The sequence below is a fragment of the Sus scrofa genome, chromosome 15 (genome assembly GCF_000003025.6).
Source record: "Sus scrofa isolate TJ Tabasco breed Duroc chromosome 15, Sscrofa11.1, whole genome shotgun sequence".
NCBI classification, from domain to species: Eukaryota; Metazoa; Chordata; class Mammalia; order Artiodactyla; family Suidae; genus Sus; species Sus scrofa.
Genome location: NC_010457.5, coordinates 75619474 through 75635601, shown reverse-complemented (window position 1 = coordinate 75635601; position 16128 = coordinate 75619474). Strand labels below are relative to the sequence as shown.

Below are 16128 nucleotides of genomic sequence, written 5' to 3'. Positions count from 1 at the left end.
GGTTTTGTTAACCACTGAGCCGTGACAGGAACTCCAGCCCATCATGTATTTTAATGAAATTTCATAGATTATGGATTTGGCACTTCTGCTGTGTACTCATAGCATTTCCCATGATGAAAATCAGAAAATAAAGTAACTGGTTTTGTGATAGATGATTGGGAAAAGAATTTAGTAAGAGGACTGAGAGGTGTTCAGGAGACACTTGACATTTACATTAGCTTTGTTCTTCCTGGTGTACTGATCAGTATGTGATTCTTTGACTGTTGCTTCTTAGTCCCCAAACTTCCTGTGTGGCGAAGCTAAGTGATTGCCCACCAATGGGAGATGCTAGCCTCCTGTATTAGAGACCATTTTAAATGGCCTCTACCCTAATAATGACTAGGAAGTCTGCACACATTATAGAACACTGGTTAAGGATGCTTCCACACTGTGTGTAACAAGATACTGACATTTCACACTTCCTCCATTGAATGGTGTGCATCTTGAGGACGAGAAACACACATTTTGCATTTAAATACGTAACAAGAAACATTTCATTAAATGCCTTTGCTTTTCATGGTTGTAGGAAACTGTACTGGTCAGACCTAGGAATTGAGGGTCGTGTCCCTGCCAAGATTGCCTGTGCGAATATGGATGGCACATCTCGAAAAAATCTTTTTACTGGGCACCTTGAAAACGTGGGGTTTATCACCCTCGATATTCAGGAGCAGAAACTCTACTGGACAGTGAGATCCTATATATCGGTATGAGCATCCTTTTTAGTCTGTTGGTCTTTGTGTTTGAGCTTGCATCACTGTCAATTGATCTGAGTTGTATGGCAGTGGCTCCCACTAGGCCACTTGTACCAGTGTCTTATTACCCTGTCCCTGAAGTCCAGTTCTTTATACTACGTGCATGGCTTTTCACAGGATGTTTGTTTTTCCCCTCATCCTTTCTTTTTCTTCAAGACAAAGTAGTTCCATTTATCTCTTGACATGGATTCACTGCTATAAAATTGTCCGGTAGGTTTGGTTTTTAGTTCATTATAGTTTACTGAGTACTCATTTCACTCCTAATATGCACTTATAGTGGTCCAAAAGAAGTAGTGATGGGTGTGAAAGCACTTTGTAGACTTTGATGCATGTATGCAATGATAAGAAAGCTCCTTCCACTTGGTAGGATTTCTGCATACAAATGAGCATATCCCAGCCAGGACTCAGCAGCCCCCCTCCCCTTCCTGTGTCCACATATGCTCTGCCTTCCTGAATCTGAGAGCTGGTTGGTGGTATGATTCTCCAACTTTTCGCCCAAGCTAGCACCCTCATATTTCTCCTTCACTATAATAACCACATCCTTATTCAATCATCACAAAATCCTGGCAATTGGTCCCATACCTCTTCTCCCAGGTTCAGCCTTTTTCTGCTACTTCCTCCGTGCTGAGCCACTTCTCTCTAGGCTTGACTAGAGCATGCCCTTCATTAATGAATCTGCTTTCATGATGGGGTCATGTCATCATAAAACCACAAGGAACATGTCTGATCACTGCTTACCCTGGAACCCTGATTAGTAGCTTCAAACGCTTGAGCCAAGCGTTTGGTCCTGGTCACTGTCTCAGAAGCTCCCTTCAGACTTATTTTCCCTGTGCTCTACCCTTCTGGAACCTCTATCAGTTGCTAGGGCAAAATCTGCTCTTGCAACTGCTGAGTTCCCTGGCCTAAGAGGCAATGAGCCAGACCCCATTTGTCCTGCCAGCAGTCAGCTCATAACCTGGCCTAGAGGTGGCATTTGAGACAAATTTCTGGAATGAAATCAAACCAACTATGTTTATATTTTGTTTTTCTCCAGAGCAGACAACTTGTCATTTCCCATTAGAGACTTCATTCTTGAGTTCTTTTCTAGTTCACCGGAGTCCTTTTGACTAAGGCTTGGTACTGTGCTGATAGAACAGAGCGCCTCCTTGCTGTCTTCTATGTGTGTGAGCCCATTTCCTGTCTCCGTTGCAGACATTGTCGGTGACAACCTTAAATGCAGGGGCAGTTAGCACAGAGTTGGACATTAATGTGTATGCTTGACCAGAATATCACATGCAGGAATTGGTCCCCGCTTCTTCTTCATACCATCTGAGAATATTAATTGACTTCCTTGGACTTGAGCTTCAATATCAGTGAAATGGGCACGAGAACATTTATCTGACCTACTGTTCAGTATAGATGTGCCTGTAAAATACAGGTAGTCAGAAATAGATATGAAACATCCCTGGAAAGAATATTCATGTGAGACATGTAGTTTTATTTATTTATTTATTTTGTCTTTTTGCCTTTTCTAGGGCCGCTCCTGCGGCATATGGAGGTTCCCAGGCTAGGGGTCTAATTGGAGCTGTAGCTGCGGGCCTACACCAAAGCCACAGCAACACGGGATCCGAGCCTCATTTGCGACCTACACCACAGCTCTCGGCAACACCAGATCCTTATCCCACTGAGCAAGGCCAGGGATTGAACCCGAAACCTCCTGGTTCCTAGTTGGATTTGTTAACCACTGCACCACAACGAGAACTCCAAGAGACATGTAGTTTTAAATGTTTACATGTGAGACTAGTAGTTTAAATGTTTCTCTCCTTTCACCATGAATCAGTCAATAATGGAAATTCTGATTTTTCAGATTGAAAGAGGAAATGTGGATGGTACAGATCGAATGAGCCTGGTAAACAGTCTTCCCCGCCCCCGGGGAATTGCTGTTTATGGCCCCTACCTTTATTATGCTGATGAGCAAAATCAGGTCATTGAACGAGTTGACAAGGCAACTGGGGCCAACAAAGTAGTCGTGAGAGAAGGCCTCCCAAATCTGAGGGCACTTCGAATTTATCGAAGACGTGGTGAGTATTGTCACTGAAATAAACACATTCATGGGGTGTACAAGACATATTTATACATCTACACACCTATATGTCCACACAAACCCATGTATGTACACATGCATGCAAACTGAAGTTATCCCAAAATATAAAAAATGTTAACCATTTTTAAATCTTAAAAGTTTAAATCGATTTTTTCAGAGATAATCTAACTTTTGATTTGCCCGCTTTATTTTTTCATTTTTTGATTTTTTTTGCTTTTTAGGGCCACACCAATGGCATATGGACATTCTCAGGCTAGAGGTCGAATTGGAGCTACAGCTGCCGGCTTACACCATGGCCTACACCATAGCCATGGCAATGCAGGATCTGAGCTGCGTCTGCGACCTACACCACAGCTCACAACAACACCAGATGCTTAACCCACTGATTGAGGCTAGGGATCGAACCTGCAACCTCATGGTTACTAGTCTGATTCATTTCCACTGCACCTCAATGGGAACTCCACATTTGCCTCCCTTTAAATTAATATTGTGATCTAGAGATTATTTTAGTGTTGGCCCTATTTTATAGCATTTAGTTTCTAAGCAAAGATAATCAAATAATTTGTTTGCTGTCCTATAACCCAGGTGTGTCACTTGGTATTATTTTTACTGCATGTGAAAAAAACTTTTAAATATCTTTATTAAGTAATAATACCTCAGATCAGGGAATTCCCATTGTGGCTCAGTGATAATGAACGCATGAGGACGTAGGTTTGATCCCTGGCCTCACTCAGTGGGTTTAAGGACCCAGCATTGCTGTGAAATGGGGTGTAGGTCGCAGACATGACTTGGATCCCATGCTGCTGTGGCTGTGGTGTAAGCCAGCAGCCGTAACTCCGATGTGACCCCTAGCCTGGGAACCTCCATATGCGGCACGTGTGGCCCTAAAATATGGAAAAAAAAAAACCCAAAAACCCAAACTTTAAATCAAATGCCCATTGGAGTTCCCATTGTGGCTCAGTGGGTTAAGAACCCAACTAGTATCCATGAGGATGAAGGTTTGATCCGTAACCTCTATTAGTGGGTTAAGAATTAGGCATTGTTGCAAGTTAATGTAAGCTGTGGCATATGTTGCAGATGCGGATCAGATACCACTTTGCTGTGGCTGTGGTGTAGGCCAGCTGCTGCAGCTCTGATTGGACTCCTTGCCTGGGAATTTCCAAGCCCTTAAAAAAAGAAAACATCAAATGTCCATCACGTTGGTAATCATGTAATTAAAAACTGAATTGATTAAAAATGCCATTATGTAGGGCAAGAGGGCCAAAAAAAAACTTTTAGAATTTTAGAATTTGTTGACTGACTTCTGTAGTTCCTCTAATTCTTGCATGATATGTGGAAGAAAAGCAATTGATGCTCCATTCTGTATTATCATATATTAACTACATGATTATATATTTATTAACTATATTAAATATAAATATATATATTAATTATATAACTATTCTACAGTTGTGGTGGTTTTAAACCTTTACATGTTAGTTGTATAAGCTTTAAGGCCTCCAAAATTATTTTTATGTTAGTTCCATGTTTATTTTTATAACGACTTTAGTGACTTGGAGTGGCAAGTAGATCGGGTGAAAAGTTACAAACTGATTTTGATTTCATTTAGGCTCTGAATCCTCAAATGGCTGTAGCAACAACATAAATGCCTGTCAGCAGATTTGCCTGCCTGTACCAGGAGGACTGTTCACGTGTGCCTGTGCCGTTGGATTTAAACTCAATCCTGATAATCGGACCTGCTCTTCACATGACTCTTTCATTGTTGTTTCCATGCTGACTGCAATCAGAGGCTATAGCTTGGATGTGTCAGATCATTCAGAAGCTATGGTGCCAGTGGAATTAGAAGGTATGCCAACTTCAATATAAGTAATATTCGACACCGTCTGGTGCCATGTTGAAATCCTGGGTGCCTTGAAGCATTTCTCCATGTTTGAATGGAACATGTAAGGAAACCTGCTTGATAACCATATTCACCTGTCCTCATGACTTATCTGAGTAATAGTCATTGTGTATATATATATACATACGACATCTTTTTTATCCATTCATCTGTCGCTGGACATTTAGGTTGCTTCCATGTCTTGGGTGTTGTGAGTAGTGCTGCCGTGACTTTCCTGTATTCTTTTGGCATCATCCCATTAGGGTTTGTGTGCCTCTTTGCTTCTTGGTGTAATAAATAGGTTTTTGGCTCACCTTGTGCCTTCCCTTCCCAAACCTATAATTAGCCATTCCTCCCAGGAGCCAGTAGTGTTCTTCATTGTAGGAAGTAGTTTTTAGAAACTAAAATCTGGAGGGTAGGTATGCTCATTATAACTGGGAAACAGGAGTTCCGTCATGGCTCAGTGGAAACGAATCTGACTAGCATCCATGAGGCTGCAGCTTCGATCCATGGCCTCGCTCACTAGGTTAGGGATCTGGCGTTGCTGAGAGCTGTGGTGTAGGTTGGCAGCTACATTTCCGATTCCACCCCTAGCCTGGGAACTTCCATGTGCCTCAGGTGTGCCCCCCCCAAAAAAACCCCCACAAAAATATTTAAATAAATAAATAGAATTTTTTCAGAGATAATCTAACTGTAATTTGCCCCCTTTAAGTTAGTATTGTGATCTAGAGATTATTTAGAAGTTCCCAAGCTTGGGAACTTGCATATACTGTGGGTGCGGCGCTAAAAAAATAACTGGGTAATGAATAGTTTTATTTCATAGTGGGGACATGGTCAGAAAGGGGGAAGGGTTCAAATGAAGGTTTGCGAGGAAAGGCAGACATTTTAAAAAAGGTTATAGTTTAAGGTAGAGCATCGTTTAATGATATTTTCTTAAATATTCCAGGACAAAATACCCTGCACGTCGATGTGGATGTATCTTCGGGCTTCGTTTATTGGGCTGATTTTAACAGAAATGTGCAAACTGATAATGCCATCCGTAGAATTAAAATAGATGGGTCTGGTTTTGCAGACATCATTACAGATGGGATAGGAAAAGATGGAATCCGGGGTATTGCAGTAGACTGGGTAGCAGGTGGGTAAGCTATATACTGATTTTATTGAAAAGTCTTTATGTTTGCTTCTCTTTCGTCTTATTTATGCTATAAGTTTAGCCTATCATATGTGCGACAGATCTGTTTTTTAGATTCTATTGAAATTATTTAAGGCAAGTTGAATTGTGCTTTTAGAATAAGCACACAAGTCTGTTAATGGTAAGGTGTTTCAGTTGACAGATTCATTGTAGATTATCTCATTTTCTTCTGTTATTAATAGGATCACTGAGATTAGCATCTATTTTCTAAGTCTGAAATGTCTAAATTTTTAAAGAGAAAGGAATATTGAAGGGTAATGTAAACTATGAAATGGCATTCATTTATTTTAAGGCTGAGCAGGTTCCTAATTGCTTCCTCATGTTAATGCTTGAAAACCCTTTTAATCATTAGGTACTTTATTATGGTTATATTGAAATGCTTGACTCAATATTACATTAACTTAGTTGTATTGATTCATGTACTTAATTTTGAATTACCACTCATTTTTTAACAAATGTATTAAATAATTTCATAACTTCTATAGCGTTAATCCCATTATATCAAAATGGGTATCATTGTGTGCTATCAAGCTTGGTAAGTAGATATCACTTAGAAATATTAAAATATAATTCAAAAATCTAGATACCATAACAGTTGCAAATAGTAATCATGGTAGTATGTATATGTAAGACTATAGTTTAGTTTCTAAATTCTATTCCTGATCACAAATTTACTACATTATCTCCGAGGGTATTGATAAAACAGGGGTCAACAGTCTATGGCCTCTGGCTCAAATGCAGCCCACTGCCTGTTTTGCAAGTAAAGTTTTGCTGGAACATGGCTACGCCCATTCATTTATGTAAGGTCTATGGTTGCTTTCGTGTAACAATGGCAGAGTCAAGTACTTGGTGAAAGAAACCGTATGCTCTGCAAAGTCTAAATAGGTAATGAAAAGGGTAGTAGACCAGTAACATACTGCATATTGGCTTAATTTATCTAGAGCTGCTTGTCAGATATAGGAACAAAACGATGTACCTTAGTCTCAGTACAACAGACTTCAGACTACATGGAGTCAATTTGGGATCCCTCTCTACTCATTGTAGTATTTTAACACCATGATGTTTTTATCCTAGCATTTATGTTGTTTTATAATGCCCAAAGGCAAATGGACTTTTGTTTTGGTGACTTTAGAAGGTCCATGGGCTAAAAGCATCTATACTATAGAAAGACTAAGATCTCAAAGAGAGTTTGATGACATAGATAACGGCCCTGTATTATTGGCTCTCTCTCTTTGTTCCTTTCATCAAGTTGGAGTAGAAGGTATGCCAAGATAATGTGTATTGAGAGTCTCTGCTGATATGGGTGTTAAACATTCACTTAGAAGAGGAAGGACATTCTGCAGAATACATCTTTCAGTGGAAAGTGGTTTATGATGCTTGCCATGAATTCTAGTCTGCTTTAGAAGCTGAAGAGAGGTACATTGTCCTTAAATTTGAAGGAACAATCTACTTAGTTCCTAAAAGTAAATATTTATTTTTCTAAGTCTAAACTGAGGTATTTATTTATCCTCCTAGAAAAGACAACATATACTGACCCAAACCTCTGTCTTACAAAAGGTATCTTCTTTCTTCTTGGTTTTCCATTCATCAGCATGCTCTTTCCTTTTCCTGTAGGAAATCTTTATTTCATCAACGCTTTTGTATCTGAGACACTGATTGAAGTTTTAAGGATCAACACCACCCACCGCCGCGTTCTCCTTAAAACCACAGAGGATGTGCCCAGGGATATTGTTGTAGACCCCAAGAACCGATACCTCTTCTGGTCTGACATTGGGCAAACCCCAAAGATTGAACGTTCTTTTCTTGACTGTACCAATCGAACTGTGCTTGTCTCAGAGATGGTTGCTTCACCACGGGGCTTGGCTTTGGATCATAACAGCGGCTACATTTATTGGGTTGATGACTCTTTAGATTTAATTGCAAGGGTCAGCATTCATGGAGGGAACTCTGAAACGATTCGCTTTGGCAGTAGTTACCCAACTCCTTATGCCATCGCTGTATTTGGAAACTCCATCATATGGGTAGACAGGGATCTAAAAACAATCTTTCAAGCTAGCAAAGAGCCATTTAAAACAGATCCACCCACAGTGATAAGGAACAATATCAATTGGTTAAGAGATGTGACGGTCTTTGACAAGCAAGCCCAGCCCCGGTCACCAGCAGAGGTCAACTACAATCCTTGCTTGCAAAACAATGGAGGGTGCACCCATTTCTGCTTTGCTCTACCACAATTGCGCACCCCAAAATGTGGCTGTGCCTTTGGGGTCCTTCAAGGTGATGGCAGGAGCTGTGCCATTTCACGAGAAGATTTTCTTATCTATGCCTTGGATAATTCTGTGAGGAGCTTACACTTTGACCCTGAAGACTATAACGTACCTTTCACAGCCATAAGTGTGGAAGAAACTGCCGTGGCTGTAGACTATGACAGCATAGATAATAGAATCTACTTCACACAAGTTTTAGCATCTGGAAAAGGCCAGATTTCCTATATCAGCCTGAATTCAAGGAGCCATTCTCCCACTGTTGTTATTTCAAGTAAGTGCACTCAAAAAGTGTAGCTTCTCTTAGAATAAGCTACTCAGTGGGATCAACACACATGGATGCCTCAGGGCTTCTAAAGCGAATGTTGAGACTCTGACACCTTTTTGTGTGTTTGTTGGTGTATGTCCAGACTTAGGGAGTCCTGATGGCATTGCCTTCGACTGGATCGGTAGAAGAATTTATTACAGTGACTACACCAACCAGACGATTCAGTCCATGAACATGGATGGATCTAGGCGCACTGTGGTAGCCCGAGTTACAAAGCCAAGAGCGATTGTGTTAGATCCTTGCCAAGGGTATGACATGGTCTGCTTATTTCTGGGGGGAGTGGGGTCTGAAATTATTTTCCGGTCATAGAGAGCCAGTGTTTTGTGGGCTATAGCTACAGATTTCAAGGGTGAAAGAGCATGAGTGACTCTACCTGGGAAGGAACTCCTGTTGATGCTAGGAAGATTGGCAGCCGGTCACCATGAGTGGGAATGGAGTAGGGTTTCATTTTCTATATTAATGTCGATTTGCAGTTAATGAATGCTGAAATCTTTCTTAAGTGAAAAACGAGTGTGAAGTTCCTTGTGGTGAATTATAACTCCTTTTGGATCTCCAGGTACATGTATTGGACCGACTGGAGTACTAATGCCCAAATTGAGAGAGCCACAATGGCGGGGAACTTCCGGAATTCCATTGTGAACAGGGACCTGGTTTGGCCTAATGGACTCACTCTGGACTATAAAGAAAACCTTCTCTACTGGGCAGATGCTAGTTTGTACGTGTCTTTGGTTATTCCTGGGGATGTGGATGAGAAGAGTTCCTTCCTCCCACCTAAAAAGAAGAGAAATTTGAGTGATGTGATGAAAATATAATATGCCTAATAGGTTTGGTCAAAATGTAAAGTCGGTTTTAGGAGCTAGGTTCTAGCAAGGTGGATGTTCTTGTGAAAATTTCTGTATCATGAGGCTGAATAATTGTGAATGGAAGGGCTCAAAAGATGAATTGCTAGATGAGTTAATTACAAGTGTAATTACAAATGTGATCACTCCATTTGTAATTTATGGGCCCCGTGTGACTACCATAAAATACGAATGAGTTTAAATGCACACTGATAGTAAGTTTTCTCTGGGCTTTAGCATTCAATGTTTTATTTTCCTTTAGTTTTTGCCTTTTGGTCATCTTCTCAAAAAATGCTTTGTTCTTGTGCCAGCTTCTCAGTTTCCTAATGTTTTCCTTATAAACTCCTGTCAGCTTATTAATTTTATATGTAAACTCTTCAAGTAAATTACTCACATTCCAGTCATCCAAATGGTTGAAAAGATGAGATGATTTTGTTTATTACGATTCCTGTCAGGAATCAGCTTTTCTTGCTTGTTTTCTTATAATTTCGGCCCTGTGACACTGACCACCTAAAAAACTTTTATTTTCTCACTTGAGACAAAGTAATGATGTTGTGTGTCTAAACAACATCATTAGATCATTCTAGGTAAATGCCTCAAGGTAAATAAAATGACAAATGGAAAAAAGTCATTAAGGAATGAGAAGGGGAAATAGTTCATATTTTATTGAGTGACTACTATGTGCTAAATACCAAGTTCCATGCATGACATGTATTATTTCATAGTACTCTCCTGTTTAAATGTCAGCCAGGTTCCTTTCTTAGGATAAGTTGTGGGTTATATTAATATTTGGAAATTAATGATTTATAGGGGCCATTATTTGATAAGCAGAAGAAACATTTCTTGCTGCCATATGTGCTACTTGAAAAGGAAGGTAGGGTCTTGTGTAAAGCCAAGACTGGGCCCAGACATTAGGTGCCAGCTAAGGAACTTATTCTTTCTTGATTCCAGCATCTTTTTTTTTTTAATCTTCATTTTAGGCAGAAGATTGAGCGCAGCAGTGTAACAGGCACGGGGAGGGAGGTCATCGTCAGCAGAGCCAATGCTCCTTTTGGCTTGACCGTCTATGGCCAGTATATTTACTGGACTGACTGGCTCACACAAAAAATTTACCGAGCTAACAAGTATGATGGGTCAGGTCAGACTGCCATGACCACGGCTCTTCCATTCTTGCCTAATGGTATTCGTGCAGTTGTGAACAACCAAGAGCTGTGTCACAATCCTTGCGGTCGGTTTAATGGAGGCTGTAGCCATGTTTGTGCGCCAGGTAAGACATTGGCCTGAAAATAGAATAATAATGATGACAACCAGTAGGAAGGCTGAAGGAATGGAAGCTCTAATAGAAAAAAATTCTCTTTGATTTCAAAGTAATTTACAAAAGTGTTTGTATGTTGAGAGGAACATTTTGAAAGGTTTCTTTTTTGTTGTTGTTGTTTTGTTTTTTAGGGCCATACCTACAGCATATGGAAGTTCCCAGGCTAGGGGTCAAATGGAGCAGCAGCTGCCAGCCAACACCACAGCCACAGCAACATCAAATCTGAGCTGCATCTGCGACCTATACTACAGCTCATGGCAATGTCGGATCCTTAACCCACTGATCGAGGCCAGGGATTGAACTGTGTCCTCATGGGTCCAAGTTGGGTTCATTACCACTGAGCCACAGTGGGAACTCCTGAAAGGTTTCTTTTCTACTCTTATAAAGACATTTTAAATTCAAGCTTGAGAGAGGCCTAAAGAAAGATGGGGGTTTGGCTGCTGCATCTCATGTCTTGAAATTTCATCAATTAACCTATGTTTCTTATAAAAGGATTTAATTCTTTCACATAGGAGGTACTATTTATCCTTTGAAGTATTTCTGATGATATTTTCCAAGTGATGTGTGCTTCAAAAATGTGTTTTCTAGAGAACAACCAATTCATAAAAGATTTACCTTTTTTTCCTCCTTTTTGTGGCTGCACACTCAGCATATGAAAGTTCCCTGGCCAGGGGTCAGATCAGAGCCACAGCTGAGGCCTGCACCACAGCCATGGCAACACTGAATCCAAGCTGCATCTGTGACCTTCATGGCAGCTTGTTGCTGGATGCTTAACTCCCTGAACAAGGCCAGAGATCGAACCTGTATCCTCATGGAGACAATGTTGGGTTCTTAACTTGCTGAGCCATAGTGGGTACTCCAATTAGTGCCTTTTGATACTGTTGCTTTTTAGATATTGCTTGGAAGAGGGAATCATTGCTAATCTTTCAGTGAAGACAAGAGATAGTTGTTTAGGAGTTCCCTCTGTGGTGCAGCGGCTCAATTGCTGTTGAGGTATGGGATCAATCCCTGGCCATTGCAGAGGGTTAAAGGATCTGTGAACTTCCATATGCCTTGGCTGTGGCCATAAAATAATTGTAATAGTAAAAAAAAAAAAAAAAAAAAAAAGAGAGAGAGAGAGGCTTCCCTTGTGGCATGGGAAAGTTCCCAGGCCAGGGAACAAACCTGCACCACAGCAGTGACCCAAGCCACATCAGTGACAATGCCAGATACTTAACTGTAAGGCTACCAGGGAACTCCAGTGATTCTTATTGATGGAAAATGACTCAGAACAGCCTTCCCATGGCTTGTCTTATAGCACATTTAATATGGAAGCTGCTGCCAGTGTTATTCTGAAGAAGAAAATATGAATGTTTGACATACAAACCTTTTGCTTTTTCTGGGCCTGCCTTTTTCCAGGTCCGAATGGTCCTGAGTGCAAGTGTCCACATGAGGGCCGCTGGTACCTGGCCAACAACAATAAGTACTGCATCGTGGATGATGGTAAAAGGTGTAATAGTACCCAGTTCACCTGCCTTAGTGGGTACTGCATCTTGGAGTCCTTGAAATGTAATGACATCGATGAATGTGGTGATAGCAGTGATGAGCTGGAAACTCTGTGTGGTGAGTTGGACTCTTGGAGGTTTTTTGGGGGAAGCTAATGATGTACCAAGTGTTTGGTCCTTTTGTAACTGAACAACATCTATACTGAAAATCTAGACTGCAAATCACATATAAGCTGATTCATATGCTGTGAAGTAGTGTATGATGTTTTGTTAGGAAGCACCTTGTAGTGGTTGAGAGTGAAGGTGCTGGATACCATTTACAGTCTGGTAGCCTGGGGAATGTTACTAAGCCTCTCTGAGCCTCAGACGTCTCATCTGTTAAATGGTGCTATTACTGGGATTCTTGTGAGGAGTAAGAGAAACCATACATAAAAATCACACAGCATGGGGCTTGGTGATTTAGCATGGGACCAAGAGCTCAAATAGGTGATTATTAATTTTCAAATGGGTTGTTAATTAATTTTCATAACAGAAGGATAATTAATTCAATACCTTTATGGAAATGACTTTCAATATTCAGTATTAGGAAGTTCTAAAGTTAGAACCCTCTTTCTAGTCTGTGTAGGGGCTACAATTTCCGCAAAGAAATTATTGTTGGCATGCTTTAATGTGATTGAGATAAACCTGAGATGGTAGAGAAATGGAGTGACTTTGCCATTTGCTTAATGCTTCATTTGCTTAAAAAAAAGCATGCAACATATTTGCTTAATCTAAATCAGCAAAGCGTTATCTTACTTTGCATGCACTGTGTTTTGCAGCTGTTTTTGCCTTGGAAGGTAAACCCATAGCATTTTATTTTACTCGATTGTATCCTGTTAGGGAACCAGGATGCTTTAATCCAGAAGCTTCTGCAATGTGTTTTTTTTCCCCTCCTCTTAGCATATCACACCTGCCCTCCCACAAGCTTCACCTGTGCCAATGGGCGATGTATCCAGAGACATTTTCGCTGTGATCACTACAATGACTGCGGTGACAACAGTGATGAGTCAGGCTGCCGATTCAGGAGTTGTAACATAACCACGGAATTTAGTTGCAATAATGGAAAATGCCTCCCTCTTCAGTTGGTATGCGATGGTATAGACCACTGCAATGATAACAATACTTCAGATGAGAAAAACTGTGGTAAGTTTCTCTTCCATATCTATTGTGCTTAGAACATGGGAGTCCTGAAGTCTTAGAACATGGGAGATAAAAATGGATTTCTGAGAAATCGCTTATGCCGAAAATGTCAGTAGTTGCTTTGTTCAAATTAAGATTCGCATCAAAGATCTACACATTGAATCTAGAGATTTGATTACATTATAGTCAATTCTTTGGGCAAGAACCCTTCATAGGTGAGCTGTATATTTCCAGTTTTATCACATGAATGCTTGACTGTTCAACTTTAAGTGGAGATGGATCTAATTACTGGATTTAGAATTCAGCCGGAATGCTTCATTTGCTAAAAAAAAAAAGGAAAAGGAAAAGAAAAGAAAGCATACAACGATTGCTTAATCAACCTTTCATGCACGGGTTTTAGATCCATGGATGGTTGTTCCGTAAATTCATTATTTCTTTAAGGTTACAAAATAAGTTTTTTACTATTCCTTCCACATTTATTAGCTGAAGTTCCATATAGGCGATATTTCCTTTATCAACTATTTTGTTGAACAATTCTGCAGGCAAATGTCTGAATTTTTCCCTCTGTGTGTCAGTTTTCGGAGTAATGAGTTGGTGACCAGTGAGCCCTAAACTTTTGCTTTGTTTTGGTTGCAGTATTAAGGATTTTACAGATTTGAGTGATGTAATTTACCAGCTTTGGTGCTTTAATTGCTCTGTCTTAGGCCAGCAGGGAAGGAACCCTGCTAAGTTGGATCCTCTGTTATTTTTTACTTGATCTCATTCAATGTGCCATAGTTCAGATTTGTGCATTTCCTTTTTAAAAATTATTTATTTATTTATTTATTTTTAGGGCCACGGGTGCGGCATATTGAAGTTCCCTGGCTAGGGGTTGATTTGGACCTGCAGCTGCTGGCTTATGCCACAGCCACAGCAATGCCAGATTGATGCCGTGTCTGTGACCTACACCACAGCTCAAGGCAACACTAGATCCTTAACCCACTGAGTGGGGTCAGGGATCAAACCCACATCCTCATGGATACTAGTTGGGTTTGTTTCTGTTGAGCCACAGTGGGAACTCCTGTACATTTCCTGTTTCAGACCTGAATTAGGCCTCATTCCTTTTGTGGTATTTAAAAGTTCCCTCAGTGTTGGGTTACCCATTCCTATTTGGCTTTTATTATTTCTAGGCCTTTTTAGCGGACAGAACTAGAAAATATGATTCGTAAGGAAAAAATATTTTGAGATAACATTTTTTTACCTTTTAGATTTTATTATATAAGGTAAGTTCACAGAATTCCTTCATCCTTGTCCTTTCCATGCTCCTCCATACTCAGGGAAGAATATCATAGGGGTGACAAAATTCATAGGCATGACAGCTTTCATTAGTGTATCTTTTCATTGTTGTTGTTTTTCTTTTTTGGCTGCCCCGCTGCACATGGACTTCCCAGGCCAGGGGTCCGATCTGAGCCACAGTTGTGACCTATGCCACATTTGTGACAACACTGGGTTCTTAAATCCACTGTGCCAGGCCAGGGAGCGAACCTGTATCCTGGTGCTGTAGAGATGCCACTGATCTCTTGCACTGCAGTAGGGAACCCATCATTGTGGTTTTTAATGTAAGCATTGCTAGTCATGCATATACCCTCATTATCATTTTTCTTACACAAAAGACAGCCAAGTGTTCTACTTGCTTAGCGTTAATATATCCCAGCGGTCATACCATCATTCCTTATCAATATTCAAAGATCTTCATTCCTTTTTATAGCTGCATATTACCCACTCTGTTTTGTGGATATGCCATAGTTTATTTAACCAAGGGTGGGGAGTCTTGCTGATGCTATTAAATAATGAAAACAGACAATTTAGACTGATTGGCATCTGCAGTAGATCTGTTAAAGTGGACACGCAGAAAATATACATGGTGGATGTCTTTCAAATGTTTATCTTGTTGTCTTTTTCAAGCTCAGCACACTTGCCTGCCTGACTACATAAAATGTGCAAATTCAAATGTTTGTATTCCTCGTCTTTTCTTGTGTGATGGAGACAATGACTGCGGGGACATGAGTGATGAAAATCCCATTTATTGTGGTAAGATAAACCTGCTTCTCTTTCTGTGGTTGCATGCCTTGAGCTAATACAAAGAAACATGGCCTGGGTGTTTGGGCTAATTTCAATTTGACCTTGTAAGTAGATGCAGCAGGCATTTGCCTTCGGATGTGATTGGAGGGGCATAAGAAGTCCCTTCTTGTTATTTGCTGGCTGGATGCCTGACTCCAGATATTTCTTCCAGAGACCAGCTCTGATGTTTAACCTTCTACAATTGAAGGCCTTTTGTCTTCAGGAACTCCAAGCAGAATTCACACATTGAGCCCTCATATTTGCTCTCAATACATTTATAGTAGCCATTAGTAACTGAATTTTTCTTTTTTGTATGTTTGACTTTCAGAAACCTTTTTTATATTTAGCGATTTGGTTCTATCAAATAGTTTTTCTGTATTTATAGCTCAAATTAAAAAGCCTTAAGCTTGAGAACTTAGTGTAAATAGATGACAATTTAGTACTTATTGCCAGGCCAGGCCAGGCTGTAGAAAGAAGAAGCAGAAAATCTCCAAAACACAAATCTACAAGACCAGAACTACCTATGTTTATGTGAGAAGAATCAATCTTCACACATAGCAGGCAGAGTCATTTACTCAAATTGTAAGGATGAGTAGGTGCAGAACTACAGACATTCTAAAATCATGGTCTAACATGACTAAAAGGTTGTGTGTAGGGTGAACTCAGATTTGGTCATG

General features: G+C 40.2%; 1 protein-coding gene across 1 annotated transcript in view; it reads left to right on the top strand.

The window, feature by feature from the left end:
• The window catches only part of LRP2 (LDL receptor related protein 2), a 189306-nt gene that overhangs the window by 119003 nt on the left and 54175 nt on the right, over positions 1-16128 (top strand). Inside the window, 11 exon segments of the mRNA XM_021076311.1 lie at positions 566-743; positions 2638-2851; positions 4484-4720; positions 5700-5888; positions 7560-8480; positions 8617-8782; positions 9091-9249; positions 10354-10640; positions 12087-12290; positions 13112-13354; positions 15296-15421. Coding sequence (XP_020931970.1) covers positions 566-743; positions 2638-2851; positions 4484-4720; positions 5700-5888; positions 7560-8480; positions 8617-8782; positions 9091-9249; positions 10354-10640; positions 12087-12290; positions 13112-13354; positions 15296-15421 — 2924 coding nt within the window.